Source organism: Crinia signifera, chromosome 8 (genome assembly GCF_055691185.1).
Source record: "Crinia signifera chromosome 8, ASM5569118v1, whole genome shotgun sequence".
NCBI classification, from domain to species: Eukaryota; Metazoa; Chordata; class Amphibia; order Anura; family Myobatrachidae; genus Crinia; species Crinia signifera.
This window is the reverse complement of record NC_139224.1, coordinates 133,513,203-133,533,312: the sequence shown is the minus strand read 5'-3', so window position 1 is coordinate 133,533,312 and position 20,110 is coordinate 133,513,203. Positions and strand designations below refer to the sequence as shown.

Genomic DNA, 20,110 nt, shown 5'->3' with positions numbered 1-20,110 from the left:
GCAGGAGTGTCACCGTTGTTCCTGGTCCCTGCTTTGGGAGTCACGGTCCCTTTTGAGTATTCTTGGGGACTCCCTTCTATCCGCTGGTGTCTGCGACTAGGTCGCACTCCCCGTCTTGGCCTGGTGCCGGCAGTTAGGGGCCAGTTTCCAGTTAGGTCCAGTAGTCAGCTTGTCCTCTTGAGTGTTCCCCGTGACGATCGCTTACCCCTTGTCATCACATAAGACCTGGCTGCATCGGGGTCGGAGCGGGCTTAACTCGCTCTTTCGAACGCGGCGGCCACAGGTGAAGCCTAGCTCCGCAGGGGTTTGCCATCTGCCTCGGGGACTCAACAGAGAGAGTGTAGGACCCGCTGTGGCCGTCCTAACCGGCGGTCCCGGCTGTGGCTCACGCCTTATCATCTCACCGTCTGGAACCCGTATTGTCCCTGGTACCCAGGCCAGGGCAACGTAACACATAATTCGTCAAATGACTCATTGTGAATTGATAAACAACAATGTAATGAGCATAGGAATGTTGGGTGGTGGATTGGTAAGTGTGTATGCAAATATTGGGGGTTATTCTTGTTGATTCGCAAGGCTGCTAATTCGTAGCCTTGCGAGTCTACCGAACCCCACCTTGCGAATGGTAGTACGCCAGCCCACCATTTGCCGGGTGTTCCCATATGTTAATGGTCCGCCCTGCCGCCCCACACCCCTCTTCGCCCCCCCGCCCGCTATCTTGGGTGCGTGCACATGTTGAACATTCTGTTCCCTGTGGTCACACACACCCGGCATATGCGCATGCGCAGAACATCGGACTTGAAAGAGTCCGAGCGAACGGACCACAATAGGGGCCATTGTGTGTGCAGCACACTTACCGAGTCCTTGCATCAGTCACCCATCAGGTTGCGATGGGATTGGTCACCCATCAGATGACCAGCTGATTGGTCATTCAGATGTGTATCCAACATTACTGTCTAAAGTCAAAGGGGTAAATTTACTAAAATGGAAGTTCTATTGAAGATGGGATGTGGCCCATAGCAACCAATCAGATTCTAATTCTTATTTCTTTATCACCTTCTAGAAGATAATTGATAGAATATGAATACTTGCTATGGGCAACATCCCGTCTTTAATAGAACTCCTATCTTAGTAAATTTACTCCATAGACACACAGAAGGCACCAGCGTCATGGGACACGGAGATGTTACCTGATTGATTCCTGTAACAGGCTTTGTGCAGTTTGCCGCTGTAAAACTCAAGTCCGATAATGGCAAACATGAGAATAGCAAAAAAAAGCAGCAATCCAATCTGAAGCAGGGGCACCATCGCCTTCATTATAGATTTCAGGACAATCTGTAAACCTGCAGGATGGAAGAAATGACATTGGTGAGTTACCCAGCAGAGATGCATCTGTCATCAGAACAGTCAGTCATCATGTTCTACTATCGGTATAACCTGCACACTTACCATGGGCAAAACATTATTTTCTATCAAATTATTCTAGAGATCAAGCTAATATAATCTGCTATGCCATTATTATTATTATTAATAATGTATTTATAATAATAATTACGCATATATTTTATGAGTATGGGTCATTGGGTCAACAGAATTTAGGTCGACATTCATTGGGTCTACCACTGAAGGTTGACAGGCCTTAAGTCAACACCTGAAAAAGGTCGACACAAGTAGTAGGTCAACAATGGGAAGGTTGACAGTCAAAAGGTCAACATGAGTTTTTCACATTTTTTTAGTCCCGAATGTCAACACAGTCAACATGGACACGTCTAAGTGAACTGCACCCCCTCGCATGGCTTACTGCACTCGCCATGGTTCAGGAATGGAAATTGATAATGGGAATTGTTTTCCCACCACGCTAAAGCGGATGATAGTGCATTAAATACTGCCTGTCGGCACATGTCGGCTAAAAAAAGTGAAACACTCATGTTGACCTTTTAACTATCGACATTCCAATTGTCGACCTGATGCAGGTGCCAACCTTTTAACCCTGTCAAATTTACCCATGTCGACCTATTTCAGGTGCTGACCTAAAGCCTGTATACCTTCAGTGGTCAACCCAATGCATGTCGACCTTAAAAGGGTCAACTTAATGGCCGAACATCTATTTGGTATAATTTCTTAGACTATACTTTAGTCAAATTAATTAATTAGTTGCTAGTTTCTGTTAAGTTATAATATTTATTATACAATTATTCTCGAATACTAAATTATGTCAGAAAAAAATATAATCTCGGCGTAACGTACTTGGAATTCCGGAGACCAGCTTTAGTGGTCTGAGGACACGCACTGCCCGCAAGGTCCGCAGGTCCACATGAGTATTAAAGTGGGTCCCAGCTGTAGCCAGGATGCTGCAATAAAAACAGAATCAATCATCAACCAAGTTCCCAATAATACCTACAGTATATTTACTCCAACATGAAGCTACATTTGCAGAATCCTAGCACTAGGATTAAAATCTTGACAAGCAACGTTGGGAGGTACGCAGCATCAATGTTGTACACAATGTAAAATTCTTTGCCACTGTACATGGTGGGTTATTCTGGTTCACTCGCAAAGGCAAATTCCTTCTCAAATGGAAGAACCATGGCCCTTATTCTGATCGGTGCGGCCGGATCCGATTATGCGGCCAGGACCGTGCGTGCAAAACCCCGCCTTCCATACGGATCGCCAACTCCATCCGTACGCGGTAAGAAGCTGGCCGAACTGACCGCACGTGTATTTTTCCCGGAATACGCCTCCTCCATCTCAGGGAACCTCCCCCATCATTCGATGGTCGCAGACCATCGAATGCAGGACCGTGTGCTCCACCAGCACCCGCAACCTCAGACCACACGGACATTTCTCCGTGCAAAAGCAGGGATCTGGGCGGGCAGCTGACATCCGGCGATGTCATATGTCCGCCCCCTACACGTGCGTCACGGCCGCATTACCATACGTACGCCCAGCGTTTGCATGGGAACGCCCATGAAACGCAGGGCGTATGCATATGGTAATGAGCCCAAATAGCCCTTCACGCCCCTCTCCACCCCCTGTTCGGAGAGTTCACATTTCATGCGGGATTTGGCCGTACACCCCGCTCGCACATGCGCAGAGACGCCTCTGCACATGCGCAGACACAAAACATCGGCGGCACGAACGCACGCGGATATTACCGCACCGATCAGAATAAGGGCCCATGTGCACTGCAGGTGGGGCAGATGTAACTCGTGCAGAGAGATTTCGATTTTGGGTGAGTTATATTCTTTCTGTGCAGAGAAAATACTGGCTGCTTTATTTTTACACTGCAATACAATTTCATTTTGAAGTAAAACCCCACCCAAATCTAACTCTCTCTGCACATGTTACATCTGGACCCCTTGTAGGCATGACACCCCCAGATCTTATTCCAGGACACCCAGCTGCACTGAACCAGACCCCCAGAAGTAGAATTTGATGGTTGCTATGGGCATCATGCCCTCTTCAATACAACTCCCTCAATAGAAAATTGTCCCCTATGAATCTAATTTACATAATACAGTTCCAGAAAGTGAAAACTTGTCTGGGCATGGGGGTCAAACTTGCCAACTGTCCCAGAACATCTGGGAAAGGCTCGACTTTAGGGGGCTCTCTCTGGCGGAGTTGGCTCACACCCAAATTCAGCCCTGTGGTTCAATGACACATTGTACGATGAATCTCACCAACTTAGTTGTGCCCGGTGGCAAAATACCAGGATTCATGGGTTTGAACAGTTTGGGTGTGAGCACTATGACAAGTAGCTCCTAATCCCACTGTAAAATGCTGCAGAAGGAACAAATGAGGTTGGAGCCACATTGATATATTAGCAGCACCACGTCCTCAAGCCCATTGGACACGGATTCCCCACTTCAAGCACACACAACTACTGTACACAGTAGCACAATTGTGTAGACAGTAATGCAAATTTACGTTTAGCCTGAGAACAGGCAATTTGATTTGTGTTGCAAAAATTCAGCAAAACCACCCTTGAGTATGATCTTAGGTCGCCTTCCAATGCAGTCACCACACGAAGGGCTGTGATCATGAGCGTTCTGCCTCTGTAATTGTAAGAGGATGCAGCTCATTACAAGAGTGCAGCGAGTGTGGCTCGGAGGAGATAGTAGAACAGGGTTCCGGATTAAAGGGACAACAGTGTCTAGATAGTCAATAGGCCGAGACCAAAAGGTCAAAATACACAAGGTCCACAGTGACAAACGGTTGACATTGACAAAAGGTTGGATTGCACAAGGTTGACAGTGACAACGGGTCGGCACACGCAAAAGGCGAACATGGAATAGTCAACACATGGATAAGCCAATATGAGTTTTCACTTTTTTGTGTCAATGTCGATAGCTGAGCATGTGGACACCATTAACTGTTGCGTCTATAGTCACATGGATTGCATTGCTCGCCATGCTACGGACCAGGTGCTCACTGCGCTTCGTACACTTTTCCGTTTCTAGTCTACAGGAATTTAAAAGTACAAAAAAGTCCAAAGAATTTTCAAAAGAAGAAAAATATCTCTGCCGTACTGGGATGTGCCATGAACAATTTGGTCTTACAGTTTTTCTATAATGTATTATTGAGCATTTTTTGGAAAACGAATTAGCATTTTAAAACATACATTGGGGTTTATTTACTAAGATGGGAGTTCTATTGAAGATAGGCTGTTGCCCATAGCAACCAATCAGAATCCACTTCTTATTTATTTAGATGATAATAGAATATGATTGGTCACCCATAGCAACACCCCTTTGTTCTTAGCACATAGACCCACATAAACCCCATTGTTCTTAGCACATAGAGTCTGTTTTTCTGTAAAGCGCAGTAAGAAACCAGTAATATAAATCTAAGAACAGGATGTGCTATGAAATATCTATACAAATAGAATTATAAATTGTGCATATGAGAGATATTGAGCTTCAGAAAAACAAAAATGATTGGAGTGATCCCAGCAACTCAGAAAATGCAAAATTGGGCCTTTGTTCAACTCATTTATTTAATTACAGGCCAGAGTTTCACTCCCTACTGTGATTCCAACAAACTCTGCAATTAGCAATCTAAAATTCGGTTCTCAAGTCATCCCCTTACAATCAATCCATCTCCTTAACAATGGCCATTAGTAAATGTGTGTTATACCAACTGTACCTAATAATCTAGAGTGACTTTATTTTTTACTATGGTTAGATTTGTTTTGAATATCAAGAATATTATCATTTCTGGCTACATCTTTCTAACTTAAAAAATGTGATATAGGAAAGCAATTTTGAAGATCCTTCCAGACGTGGAGCTGGATTCATATAAGCTTATATTGTTTTTTTTTACTTGGGTTTGTATATTTTAATTGGCAAATCCTCCCCTTTTTGAATAAACAATGATATTGCACGCTATTGCTTTATAGTGCTTTTATACAGTATGTTTAATAAGAAGCTGTACATACTACTGTACAAGTGCATCTTCATCTTATTTTTAGAAATTGTTTATCCTTGATCTGGAGTTGGAACAGGTCATCGGAGGATTGACTAATATTATCTATATTTTAGACATTTTGACTTGATATTTCAGATAGGGCCCAAGCTTGCCCAGGCAAGCTTTAGAGTGAGAAGATTGGCCCCCACTTAATGGAGTTTGCTGCCACTTTACGGCAGTGTGCACAGTATTTATTGAAATTCTGAGTGGGTGTGCTCATACCAACTTGCTTCGCCACACACCTTTGTTTGGCCATGCTCCCTACTAGCACCCAGGCCTGCAATGTGTTTTAGTAATGCCGACAATAGGATTTTTTAGCAATTGATAAATCGACACTCAAGTCACTAATACCACTTTTACAACAAAATGCTTGGCGTTTGTCCCCTTTTACACTTGTAAAAGGGGTATGAATTAAAACAATAAGGACAGAACTGATTAGTATCCTTGGCAATTTGCAAGCTTCTTTACGAACAGCACTGTTGAGGACATGAGATGTAACTGGCACTAAATATGTGCAAGACAATGATTGCTTGATATTTAAATTCAGTGCCTGAGATTGTACACAAACTTTGATTCATGTTGGGAAACCTTGTTTCCGTTATCCAAAATTCTTCTGGTACCAATCATTTTGGATAAGGGATACTCAACCTGTACCAAATCAGCTGACCAAAGGATTACTTGTAAAAATGTTTGTTAAACATAAAAGAAGATATAGGGGTAAACGGTCAAATTCTGTCTATCATTTCTCTATTGTCTCCTAGAAAATGAAAGGCAGATTTGGATCAGTTGCTATGTGCAACATCGCCTATTTTCATTTATTTATTATTTATTTTCATTCATTAGAAGCATTAGTAAAGTTACTCCTTAGTGTGATCTGTGCTGAGAAAAAAAAAGGGTCAAAGAATGACCTTGGCCAATGGTGGACATCCAGCCTACAGTGTAGACACACGGGCCTTATTCTAGTTGACTCGGACGGATGCGTATTTTCGGACGGCCACCGAGAGTTCTTAACCCCGCCTACCGTATGGATCGCTCACACTGTCCGAATGCGGAAGATGCCGAGTGAACGGACCACGAGTGGATGTTTCATGTGAACAATTCCCCCATCTGTGGGAACCTCCCCCATCCTCCGATGGTCACCAACCATCGAATGATGGACCGAGCGGTCAGACAGCTCCTAGTGTTCTAGACCACTCGGACATTTGTTTGTGCGAAAGCAGTGATATGGACGGGCAGCTGGCATCCGGCTATGTCAGCTGTCCGCCCCCCACACATGCGTCTCAGCCGGATTACAATACGTACGCCCAGTGTTTTCATGGAAACGCCCATGAAACGAGGGGCGTACGCATATGGTAATGAGCCCAAACAGCCCTTCACGCCCCTCTCCACCCCCTGCTTGGATTGTTCCGACCGATCGTTTTCTGTACGGAATTCACGCCATATTCGGACATGCGCAGCGTTCACATGTGCAAAAACGTGCGCAAACACAATACATTGGCCGTCCGACTGAACACGCAGCCATCTGACTCAATCAGAATAAGGGCCACGGTCCTAATGCTTAGACATCAACCATACAATGCCATTTGGCCAACCACACTCTATAGTATCTTTGCCAAAATGTGCCTACATATCTAAACCATTTTACTTTATTCACAGGAGAGATGTTACGGAAATGTGCTCATCAATAAAGTACACAACAGTAACAAGCCAACAATAGATATTTTAATAAATGCTTCATACTACAGTGAATTGTTGGCATTTACAAAATGCTTACCCAGCTGTAGCACCAGGCACTTGGCCCCAGAATAACATTGAGTACCCATGAAACCTCTGATGTTAACTATTTCCTAGCACATTGGGAACCTCTAAAATTTGGCTTCAGTGACAGATCCTGGCACACGCCACTGTTTTAATGAACATGTATTTGCAATGGGACGGCTTGTCATATCATTTCATTTTAGCAGCAGAGTCCAAGCTGTGAACATGCTAAATATTTTTCTGGCTCTGTCACAGAATTTGCAACTCACTCTGTAACATTTGTCCATAAAGTTATCAACTAATTTAAGGATTTCGAGTAAATCCACCTTACGACCCAAAGATAATTACTTAGCTTACAAATCAAGCCATTATTTTACATTTATATATATCAAAGTCTATATTGCAGAGCTGGATAGCGTTCTCTAACTTCAATATTTATTTTTATTTAAAGATGTCCATCATGCTTTCTATATCTCTACTGTAGTAGACTCTCATTCCAGGAGGGAAGTCATTCTCTAAAACATTACATACATTAGCTGATAAATGACAGACATTTGAACTTGTTCTGCAGAAATGTTTTGATTGAGGCACGCTCTATGTCACAGCAGCTCAAATGACTGCAATGTTATTCTTTTAGCCTTTAAAATATCTCATTAGGAGATCCTAAAAATGTGTCTGTCAGTAATATTTGAGGAAGTCATTTTTTATCAGTTTAAAAATAGGCCTCCACATTTTAGTGGTTATGTATGGTCCAGTGTTCCTTTACACTGGAACATTTTTGTCCAACTAACTACATTTCAAAACTTCCACCCAATTGTCATTGTCAAAATTTTGCGGGCACACCACGGGATTGTGACCTGGCGGTTGGGGCAACCTATACCTGTGCAGCTTAACTTTGCAAAATTACAACTCAAGTTTAATTAGGCCCATTATACCCCTTTCACATTGCAAACACTGGTTGAATCCGGGATCGCGATCCTGGAATGGACCCGGGTCCGGCGCAATCACATTAGACCTTTAACCCTTCTTAAAACCCGTCTCGAAATGTCTGTGTTACAAGGTTTAGTGCTTTCACACCGCACCTCGACCCAACCTGGGTTTTTTGGCTATATGAAAAGGGTATAAGTTGCATACAAATTCACCACTGTAAATACATTCATTGTGAATTCAGGTCCCTGTGTCCAAAGATGGGTATCCTTAAAACTAGGATTGTTAAAGGAATGTAAACATAGATGGGGGAATGTAATAGGATAAAAGAGATTAAGAAAGTGAGAGATTTGGTACGAAATCTCCAGTTTCTTTAAAGCGGCAATCATTTACATTGCAATGCCAGTTTGATTTTGAAGTGTAAATGATTGCCGCTTTAAAAAAAACTGGAGATTTCTTCCTGCTATGGTTAATTTATGTTGTGGCCCTATGTGAGGTATCTCATGTTCTAAACTTGTACTGTTCAAAATTTGTACTGATTCAATAAAAACTATTTTGGAAAAAAAAAAAAAAACTGGAGATTTCTTACCAAATCTCTCATCCTATAAAATTTCACCCATAGTCCTTGAAATGCTAAGCATTTAAATACCCATTATCCACACAATTTTTGACAGAGGAATTTATTGATGCGACATTCGTTAAGTACCTGCTGCACGGAGACAAATATAAACTAGGGATGATGATTCATAATTTAAAAAGAACAGAAACGGTGATATTTCCAAAGCTGCAATATTCTTAATTAAGTTATTTTAAGGCTCATTGCAGCCATTTTCCTATTTCTCTAAATTGTGTGGCCGTACAGTAATATGCTCTAATGGCTAATCATCGCTGATCTATTTTGTCTGCAATCATCTCAGATCGCCCAAGTCCATTATCTATGACTTGGTGAACAATTGCATGGAAAACAAGAAACATGGCTGCTTGTCTGCTAAGCTGTGATCTGTGCAATGAGGCTGTAGCTAGGCAGAATACAAATCAAGCTGGGGATAAAAGTCAGTCATTCTTTATCCTCTCAACAGCACCTCACCTCTCATACCATTATCCCCTTGTATTCTTTGAATGAAGGTGGCTGGATGTTGCTCATACATCCTGTACTAGTGGCATATGGCACATAAATCATTAACAAAGAATATTAATTAATTATTCATTCAAACCAAAGACCAAACACTTTGCTAATTGTCCTGGAAAGAGAAAAGGAGAAATGTATGTGTTTGTATGGGAAGGGGGGTGGTTGATTGGGAAATTAAGTGGGGGAGATGAAAAGAAACTCTTGTTTAATTACGTGCGCTTCCTATTAGCTACCGCTAGTGCTCGGCTTTCATCTGCTTCAATACTGGATATTGAATTCAGTTCTGGAGGCCGTTCAGGGCATTCAGGCATCAGAAGATTTGAGCTCATTAGCTTAGACACGCCCTCCTACACGTTTTATTTGATGTTCTGCTAAATACTTCCAGGCGGCTTCTGTGATGCAGGTGGAAGCGTTTTGCAAATGGAGAGCGAAAGTCGTCCCTGGAGATAATAATGACTTTAATCCAGATTTATAAGGAAACATACATATTTCAATTTTAGGAATGCATGATTTGATTAATACTGGCTTATTGGAGAGCTACAGTATCTAATATTCATTAACTTTCTGAAGTCTTTATGGTCCACTGAACATGTCTGTCATGCTCTCCACCTGGCACCAATGGGGTGGAAGTATTTATCAAAGCACAAAAAAGTGCCACACCCCTTCAAAAGTCACTGCCCAAATTTGGGCAAATGGAAACGGTCGACATGAGTTTTTCATGTTTTTTTTGGTGCCTATGTTGACATAGGTCGGCATGGGCATTGCCTAATTGTACCGCCTCCTCTTGCATGGCTCACTAAATTCGGCACACTATTATGTTCGGCCTTCACACCGTAGTGGATGGTAGGGTATGAAATACCGCCTGGCGGCACATGTCGGCTAAAGAATTGATAAAACCATTCATGTCAACCTTTTCAAGTCGATCTTTTCCACATCGAACTTTTGACAATGTTGACCTTTTCGCCTTGTCGACCTTTTGATCCCATCAACCTTTTGACTATCGACCTTTGGACCCTGTTGACCTTTGGACCCTGTCAACCAATTGACTTTAGACCTTTTGTCTCTATCGTCCTTTTGACCAATAGTGGTGGGTGGACTACAGATCAGTCCCGGGCCCCTCGCATTATAATCTCACTTGTAACATTTGTAGGCGGGCATCTATAAGTACAGGGACAGGCAGACTTTAACATAGATAACAATAATACATTATGGTAAATGAAGGTAATGCCACACGCACATTTAAAAATAAAAATAAAAATCAGCTTTCAAGCGCAGCGTTTAATTGGAAAAAGCACCAATACGTGGTATCCTCACTAGTGACTACAGAGGGCATAGTCAGCAGTTTCAAGTCTATTGATTTCTATATGTCAGTGTTTGAGCAATTAAGCTGTCCTCTTAAAATGTAGCGTTTTAATTGCTAGTGTGACATTATCATTAATTCTAAGTTAATATTAAGCAGCCCGAATTACTTGTGTCCCACAAGATTTCAAAACACGTTTTGATCTCTTTCAAGTACAATTAACCCTTCACAGATTCCTCCTCATTGTTATATTTTATTTACACATTGCTGCCTCTTTCTAATTCCATTTTTATTTTCGAATTTGCATCACAAGAAGGATTACCTTATAATGCGTGCCATAATCAGATGTTATGTTAATTAATCTGGTACTTGTTTCCTAGCACGGCCACTCCGATTTGCATCGTGGTGATCGTGTCGGAAAAATCGCGTCGGTCGCATCGCAATCGACCAAATCGCATGCAATGCGACCGACGCGATCGACCCGACTTCTACATTGAATCAAATGTGAATAGGGCCCCTGGGACCCTATTTTACATTGGATTCAATGTAAACTATTCCCCAGACCCCCAATTTTACCCCCTCAACGCCACCCCACGATTGACGCCAACCCGAAGCGTGGCGAGCGGCGGCGGTGCACGTCCTCCGACCTTTTCATACCCCTACTATCCACGTCGGCGTGGCGTGGAGAATATAAAGTGTGGCGAGCGCAGCGAGCCACCGAGCCCAAAGCGTGGTAAGCGCAGCGAGCCCCGCGAGAGGACGCCTATAACTTCACAGGTATACGCGTCCGCTCGCCACGCTTCGGGATCGGTGGCTCGCTGCGCTCGCCACACTTTATATTCTCAACTCCGACGTGGATAGTAAGGGTATGAAAAGGTCGGAGGACGCGCACTGCCGCCGCTCGCCACGCTTCGGATTGGCGTCAGTCGTGGGGTGACGCTCACAATGGGCTTGCGTAACCCATGACGGGGCCATATACAATGTGAAATGGGTCATATTGGCCCATTTCACATTGTTTCCTATGTAAAATGGACTTAATCAAGTCCATCTCATCTTGTGCCATTATTATGGCACAAGACCGACCCGATGCTCCCGATTTCAATGTTAAAAATATTTTAACATTGAAGCCTATGGCAAAATCGGGGGCATCGCGTCGGTCGTGTCGGGGGCCATGTTAATGCACACGACCGACGCGATGCCCCCGATTTTGCCTTTGCCGGCAAAATGGACCTGATTTCAAAGGAAATCGGGTCCATCGCGGGCATCGTGTACCTTAACTTAAAGGTACACAATGCCCGCGATTGTGGCCGTGCTAGGAAACAAGTACCATTAATCTTTAGGCAGCACAGACGGTGTAATGGTTAGCTTTAATGCCTCACAGCACTGAGGTCATGGGTTCGATTCCCACCATGGCTCTAACTCTGTGGAGTTTGGATATTCTCCCTGTGATTGCGTGGGGTTCACCGGTTCCCTCGGCAAATGTGATACTCGATGAAGGCATTTGCAAAGTGGGGTCTGCACCATCTGAAACAGGGCTGAATTTGGCCCTGCCTGATCTGGCCCATAGATTGCAAGCTCCACTGGAGCAGAGACGGAAATGAATGTTCAAAATATTTTCTGTAAAGTGCTGTGGAATATGCACTTTATGCACTTCATTAGAGCAGCTCCTGGTGCGCCATGCACCATTCGTCGTCCTGCACCACCCCATTTTCTGCAATGGGACGTGCGAGCGCATGAGACGCTCGCGCGCACCCATCCGCGGGCCACGCACCCCCGCCAGCACTGGAGATATGTTGCACTGGCGGGTGCAATGAGAGCGGCTCCACGCCATCTGTATAGAAAAAAATGGTAATAAATAATACAAAAATTGCTCCCTCTTTTTCCATATATTTTTCTTTACAAGGAGGACTGCACTATAATGATTAATGAATGCCAAAAAAATTAATTTTAGGTTAATGAATCTATTGTTGCCACCATTTTGAACACTGCTGTTTTGATTTTTGTAGGTGAGATCGTTATATTCATAAAGAAAGGGGAAAATATTATGTATGAGTCTAGAGTGTATACAGCTTTTATAGGGGCAAGCTTTCTACCTTATTTAATTTTTGTTTGGATGATTCATGATCTGTTTTATCCATATTTGGTTCTCTTATACTTTCGTGACTAGTTTCTCACAATTTGCTTTTATACCATCTTCACTCTGTTTGTGCTACCCCTTTACTCATATAGGGGGGTTATTCTAGTTCACAAATTCAAACTCCTTCTTAGATGGACAAAACCATGTGCACTGCAGGTGGGGCAGATGTTACTTCTGCAGAGAGAATTAGATATGGGTGGGGTTTTACTTCAAAGTGAGATCTATATTGCAGTGTAAAAATAAAGCAGTCAGTATTTTCCCTGCACAGAAATAAAATAACCCAAATCTAATTTTGTCTGCACATTTTATATCTGCCCCACCTGCAGTGCACATGGTTTTGTCCATGATCTAAGAAGGATTTTGTCAGAAAGAGTGAACTAGAATAAGGCCCATATTCTCCTCTTATTATTAGTCCTACCCTGTGCAAACTTTTACCTAATTCTGATGGATTCAGATCTAATATTTTTCCCGAACATCTCCTCTTCTGTACTGCAACCTCCTCATTTTGTACATCACTGCAAAATATTTTTTCCAATTCACGCATGATTAAATAAGAATTGTTTTAGTTTAACTCCTTCAGTGGCGGGTTAATGTTTTTTAAACCCACCTCCCAGGGCGTTTGTAAATGAGTCCCGGGGAGAGTGCAAGGGTGGGATTACTATTCTCAAAAATGCAGAGGATCACTAACGCTTATTCCCAGCCCCTTATGACACCCACGAATCAGCATAGACCATTACACAGTTAAGCCCGCCCCTGACCAATAGGAGTCTGGAAAAGCGATTACTGGGCACTGAGCTGATCACACAGCTGGTGATTCCCTGGGAGCACAGGCCAGAAATCTTCCGGGGTGGTCAGTGCCTCCCCCGTAAGCCCCCAAGCTACAACCGGTATTTCTGTTTACACCCTTCTGGGGGCCAATCAGATAGCCATGCATGGTAAATAGGGATTCCTGCCCTAACTGCAGCCCCAATGAGCTTGCTTAAGTCACAGCTCTGGGGCACTTGATCCAAAATCTAAAGGTTAATAACACTGTGAACCATGGGCTTACAATTTAATTGCTTTTTGTGTTAAAGTCCGTGGCTACAAGTAAACGATAAGCATCATGGTTAATTGAATCCGGCCCTATATAAGACGTGGCACTTTAGGACATGTACAGAAACCATCTTAAACATGAATTAGATCTGCACATAACTGTACATTCCATTTGCCCTTTCGAAATGACTTTAAGTAAAAATTCACCGCTGTCAAATTGAAACCAGTAAGGGCCAGATGTACTAAGCTTTAAACGTGATAAAATGAAGAGTGATAAACCACCAGCCAATCAGCTGCAAACTGCTATATCACAGGCTGTGTTTGAAAAATGACGGGTAGGAGCTGATTGGTTGGTGGCTTATCACTCTCCTTTTTATCACTTTTTTAGGCTTAGTACATCTGGCCTTAACTCTTTCTACTTGTTGTGCACATGACTCGTAGCAATTTGTGTAGCTTACACATCTTACATCTACAGAGAAAGGCTTCTGGTTCATCTACTGCAATATCATCCAGCAATGCTTCACTGTTGGAGAGAGGATCATCCCTTGCTCAGCCGGTAATGGATAAAACACTGCATTTATTGCTTCACTGCAACAGCCCGGGTCTAATGTATGACAGCGCTGTTACTATTCACTGAAGCGGCCACATTGTCTTCCAGCTTGCTTAAAGCAAATATACTTAAATATGTTTTATAGCCATCTATTTCTAAACGTGTGTTTCCTTCTAGCTGGCTTGTTCTAGATTTACATTTGACTTCCCAGTATTTATGCTCTTTTCTAATGCTGTCATTAGGATCTGCCTTCCATTCAGTGAATGACATTCCTGCACCACTAATTGCTTCCTTTTACATCTCTGTTCTGTAGAATGACATCTTCCTCTGCTCTCTGCCAGCTTTCCCTGAATTGAGATGAGCACCTTACATTAAGACAAGTGTATTTAAACAGTCTCTTTGCAAGCCATTTATCAATAGGTCCCAATTGCAGCACCAGCGGACATCTGATGCATGAACAGTCAGCGAGAGCAACTAAAACAGCCCTAATTGCAGATATTTCCAATATAAACACATGCGTTTGGTGACATTTAAAGCAATTACAAAGATGCTGCAATCGTTAGTTTGATCTATGCTTTATTAGTCCTGTTGTCTGAAAAACCACACAGAAACACACACACACACACACACACACACAAGAGCCTTGAAAAAGATAGCAGCATGCTATCGAAATGCGTTGGTGGAGAGGGGCTGTACCTTGACTGTGGACTGTGGAATATGGCCATGTTCCGCTTTTTCAAGTGAATTTTTTTTATAATATTCCAGTCCATGTGTTATGTACTACCCTATCCAAAGCAAAGCAGAGCAAGAATTATACCCCATGGGACATAAAAGATACCTTTATATGAGGAGTCCAGCAGTATGGCAGTGTGAGTGCTGTATGCATCTATTGGGTTCAGCTTTGATCTAGAGGTTCTAAGATGCAGGTCATCCTTCCTTATTTTTTCCACATGTGGTGTTCCTGATTCAGCTAAATAGACCTTTATGTGCATTTTGGCTCCTTACTGATTTAGGTGGTGTTCCTGATTCACCTAAAGATACCTTTATGTGCACATCAGCTCCTTATTGTTTTTGGTGGTGTTCCTGATTCACCTAAAGATACCTTTATGTGCACATCAGCTCCTTATTGTTTTTGATGGTGTTCCTGATCCACCTAAATATACCTTTATGTGCACATCAGCTCCTTATTGTTTTTGGTGGTGTTCCTGATTCACCTAAAGATACCTTTATGTGCACATCAGCTCCTTACTGCCATGTAACGGGCTGTGTTTAAAAAATGACAGGTAGGAGCTGATTGGTTGGTGGTTTATTCACTCTCCATTTTATCACATTTTCAATTTTCAAGCTTAGTACATCTGGTCCAAAGTGTATTAGGTGTGACAAAGGGAGCACAGATTTAGTTGATTCTGGATTAGTTACATACTGTATGTGACATGCCCAAGAAATCCTTTGCAAAACAAAGTCACTTCTTCAAAATTTAATAGGATGAGAGATTCAGAAAGTGAGAGATTGAGCTTGAGCACTGTGTATTGGAAATTGAACAAGTCGGATACTTCTGCAAACAAACAGATGTGCTTTGTTGGACTGTTCCTTGCAATCTTAGACATTCTTTTGTTAGTGGCACAAAATTTCAGAAAGAAGGGGTGAAATTTAATAGGATGAGAGATTCATATAGTGAGAGATTTGGTAAGAAATTTCGGTGCTTGTGTAGTTTCACGACAGCAGTTACGTAGTTAGCGTAGCGTCCCTTTTAGAATCAGCGTAGTGTTCCCGCGGCCAGCGTAGTCAGCGCCTCTGTCAGAATCAGCGTAGTGTTCCCACTGCTCGCTTAAGTAGTTAGCGTAGTCAATAGAGCGTGTTCCCATGGCCACTTAAGTAGTTAGCGTAGTCAGTCAGGCGTCCCTGTCAGTATCAGTATCGTCTTCCTGCCCATTCTTGGCTAGCCGGAGCTTACGTAGTTAGCGTAGTCAGTCAACGCTTATTACATTGTGTGGGAACCATTGACCATTTTAACCTGCCTGACATGACAGGTGTGAATGTGTTCCTGAAACACCCCCACTATCCAGAATCAGCCTGAATCGTTGCGGGTGTAGCGAGCCCTGCACAGGGACGCGGTACGCTTCCTTCCGACTTGTTCATACCCCCACTATCCACATCAGCGTGGAGTTGACTTTATAAAGTGTGGCAAGCGCAGTGAGCCACCGAGCTCGCCATGCTTCGGACTCGGTGGCTCGCTGCGCTCGCCACACTTTATAAAATCAACTCCAATCCAACGTCGATAGTGGGGTATGGACAAGTCGGGAGGAAGCGTACCCCATCCCCTCGCCACACTCGCCACGTTTCGGGCATAGTGGGGGTTTGAAATGGAGGCATTTGCCAGTATGTAACATGGAGCACTGGCAAATGCGTCCTTTATTGTGCATGAGATGCACCGCACCCCCGCTACCGAACCCCTAACCATGTCCGCAGGGTTACCGTACCATGCCGCAATCATTACTGAGATGCATATGCATCTGAGACAGATGGAGCGTCTCTCCGCCAGCGCCCGCATGATCCCCTCTCTGCCGGCGTCCGCCAGCACAGGGGATCTAGCGGTTACCGGTGCTGTGTGAGAGGAGCTCACTAGGCTTACCAGGGATGCCAGGGACAGAGCTGCAGCTCCCAGGGACAGTACGGTGACTAGCTGCCTGACGGGGACACTACGCTGACTATGCAGGGCTGCCGCGGAGTCACTACGCTGACTACACTAGGCAGCCATTGGGCTACGCTGACAACGTAGCTTAGCCTACGCTGAAAACGTAGCGTAGCCTGCCGCCGTGAAACTACACAAGTACCGGGATTTCCTTTTTTTAAAGCGGCAATTATTTACACTGCAAAACCAGTTTGATTTTGAAGTGTAAATAATTGCCACTTTAAAAAAACCTGGAGATTTCTTATAGTATGGGACCTCACAGAAGTAGGAAGCCCCAATGACAGACAGGGCCGGTGCAAGGCACCGGAGCACCCCAGACAAGGGGGGGGGGGGGGGGGCGATTCCACACGGTCTGAGTGGTACCTCCCCAGCAACTTACAGAGCCCCGTTGGGTGCCGTCGTCCGGCCAGGAGAGAGGGATCCGCCCATTGTACCGCCCAGCCGGAGTGAAGTACTGCCCGCTTCCGTCAATCATCATCCGCCGAATCTCAGCCAAACAGCGTGCGGCCAGTGTTTTCAAATCCAGAAGCACTTCTCGCGCCGCTGCCTGGCGGATGATGATGGATGGCAGTGGGCAGCACTTCACTCCGGCTGGGCGGTACAACGGGCGGCTCCCTATCTCCTGGTCCTGGACGACGGCACCCGTCGGGGCTCTGTAAGTTGCTGGGGGCGGTGGGAGCGCTGCAGGTACCCCTCAGACCGCGCGGACCCCCCCTGCTGCATATAACCCACCCCGCCGGATAGCGCCGCTGGGACCCCTCTGACAGACCCCCCTGACAGACCCCCTGCTGCATATACAGTAGCGGGGGGTGGGCGGAGGGGGGAGTTCACCTCCGCTCACCTCCATCCGGGAGGGGGGGGGCGGACCTGGCTGCTCCGAACTTCCGCCCTCCAGTGGCCGGCTCCCTAGGCAAATGCCTAAAGCTGCCTAGTGGTGGTGCCGGCCCTGCCTACAGGAGCTCTGATCAGCGATCCCTACGGAAGGTGAGTATGGTCAGGAGGATTGTGGGCTTATTGGTTGGTGTGGTATCAGCAATATGTGATTCACATTGTTCACAGATATATAGTATTGGCCTTGCAGCACAGTCAATGACCAATATATCTGAGCAACGTGATTTGTGTACGGGCAGTCTGCCTACCTCACGTACACTTGCTGCAGATGTTGCCATTGACTGACATAATATCAGGCTGATGATTGGTAAGTGTGTATACACTTACCAATTGTCAGATAGGTCACAGAGCAGTCAGACAGCCATTTCCCCATCCTGGTGTGTACCCAGGATTGGTATCCAGACATTAGATCTACAGTATCTAGGTCATCAATAAAAGGCCTAACCCACTGAATGGCACTGCTATTGCAGCTGGGCCGCCAGCTCAACCGTGACCCACTGTCCCCCTGGTCACAGCTGTCTGGAAACTGGATGCAGAGAGAGCCATGGATGGCGCTGCAAGCCTGACAGGAGATGATAAAGTAGAAATGGTGCTCTTTCCCAGTAACTCGATGACTCTGCCGCCAGGTCCGCCTGGCTGAAAAATCTTTCATTATCCTCAGTAAAAGCCTGATAAAGCACACCCCAAACAGGCTCACTAAGTGCCCAGGTAAAACTGATGGTGGGTGTCACTACATATTTCCCGGAGAGATCCCCTGGGCTGTGAGGAGCACACAAATGAATTTTGGTGGTAAGCCCATGGTGGCCTTTACACAGGGGGCCTCACAGCCAGAGCCTCACTGCTGCCGGCCAAAACCATGCCACCGACCGGAGCCACTGCCATCAACCAGACCCTGCTCTGAACCATCACTACCACCAACCAGACCCTCCTCCAGGCAGTCTCTGCCACCATCCAGACTCTCTTACATACCGCCGCTGCAGCCCAACAGAGTATCCTCTGCACCACTGCTGCTGCCAACCAGTACCTCCTCCTTAGGTAATCTTCTGCCTGTCCCTGCTGTTACTCTCTCTGTCACTCTGTCCCTGCTGTCATTCTCTGTCTGCTGTCACTATCCCTTTCCCTTTATCCCCACTGTCAATGTTATACCTGCTGTCACTCTTTCTGTCCCTGCTGTCATTCTCCCTGTTGCTCTGTCCCTGCTGTCACTCTCCCTGTTCCTTTGTCCCTACTGTTGCTCTCATTGTCCCTGCTGTCATTCTCCCTATGTCCCTGCTGTATCTCTCTGTCCCTTCTGTCATTCTCCCTATGTCCCTGCTGTATATCTCTGTCCCTGCTGTCATTCTCTCTGTCCCTGAATTTTGGCTCATACTGTGTGGCAAAATGTGATTTTTGGCTCATAATGTGTGGCATAATGCAAATTTTTGGCTCATTCTGTGTGGCATAAAATGATTTTTGGCTCATTCCATGGGAATGTTTTGCGTCATTATGTGTGGCATAATGTGATTTTTGGCTCAATCCGTGTGGCATAATGTGTAAGGGGCACTAGTACTAGATCAGTGGTCAGGGAACTCGGTCCTCATTACCCCACGCAGTGCATGTTTTGCAGGTCTCCTCACAAGTGAAATACTGTAATTATGCGGACCTTATAAAATGTGTCTGAGTAATTAGTACACCTGTGCACCTGCTGGGTTACCAGCAAAACATGCACTGTGTGGGGTAATGAGGACCAAGTTCCCTGACCACTGTACTAGATAGAATAAGGGGTCCATAATTTGTATAAGGTGTATATGGTGGGAATCGGTACATCTGTCAGACCAGACTTAGGTCTACAGTCATTAGGTCGACCCCGGAAGGTCGACTGGCCCCAAGGTCGACAGGGTTAAAGGTTGACATGGGTCAAGGTCGACATGACTTAAGGTTGACATGGGCCAAGGTTGACATGGGCCAAGGTCGACATGGGTTTAGGTCAACATGAGTTTTTCACTGTTTTTTTACCCGAATGTCGACACAGTCGACATGGACGCAGTTGGAGTTGAACCGCAGTCCCTCACATCGCTCGCTTCGCTCGCGATGCTTCGGGCACGGTGCCTCGCTACGCTCGGCACACTATTTTCTTCTCCCACCACGCCCTAGTGGATGGTAGGGCATGAAATACCGCCTGTCGGCACATGTTGGCTCAAAAAACAGTGAAAAACTCATATCGACCTAATGACTGTCGACCTAAACCC

The 20,110-nt window shown here is 44.8% G+C and overlaps 1 protein-coding gene across 6 annotated transcripts in view; it reads right to left on the bottom strand.

Annotated features, from left to right (window-relative positions):
• The window catches only part of CACNA1E (calcium voltage-gated channel subunit alpha1 E), a 643,532-nt gene that overhangs the window by 122,492 nt on the left and 500,930 nt on the right, over nucleotides 1-20,110 (bottom strand). For all 6 annotated transcript variants that reach the window (XM_083157191.1, XM_083157187.1, XM_083157188.1 and 3 more), the window contains 2 exons: nucleotides 2,248-2,351; nucleotides 1,191-1,343 (listed from right to left, as the gene is read on the bottom strand). In XM_083157191.1, coding sequence (XP_083013317.1) covers nucleotides 1,191-1,343; nucleotides 2,248-2,351 — 257 coding nt within the window. The remainder of the gene's footprint in view (nucleotides 1-1,190; nucleotides 1,344-2,247; nucleotides 2,352-20,110) is intronic.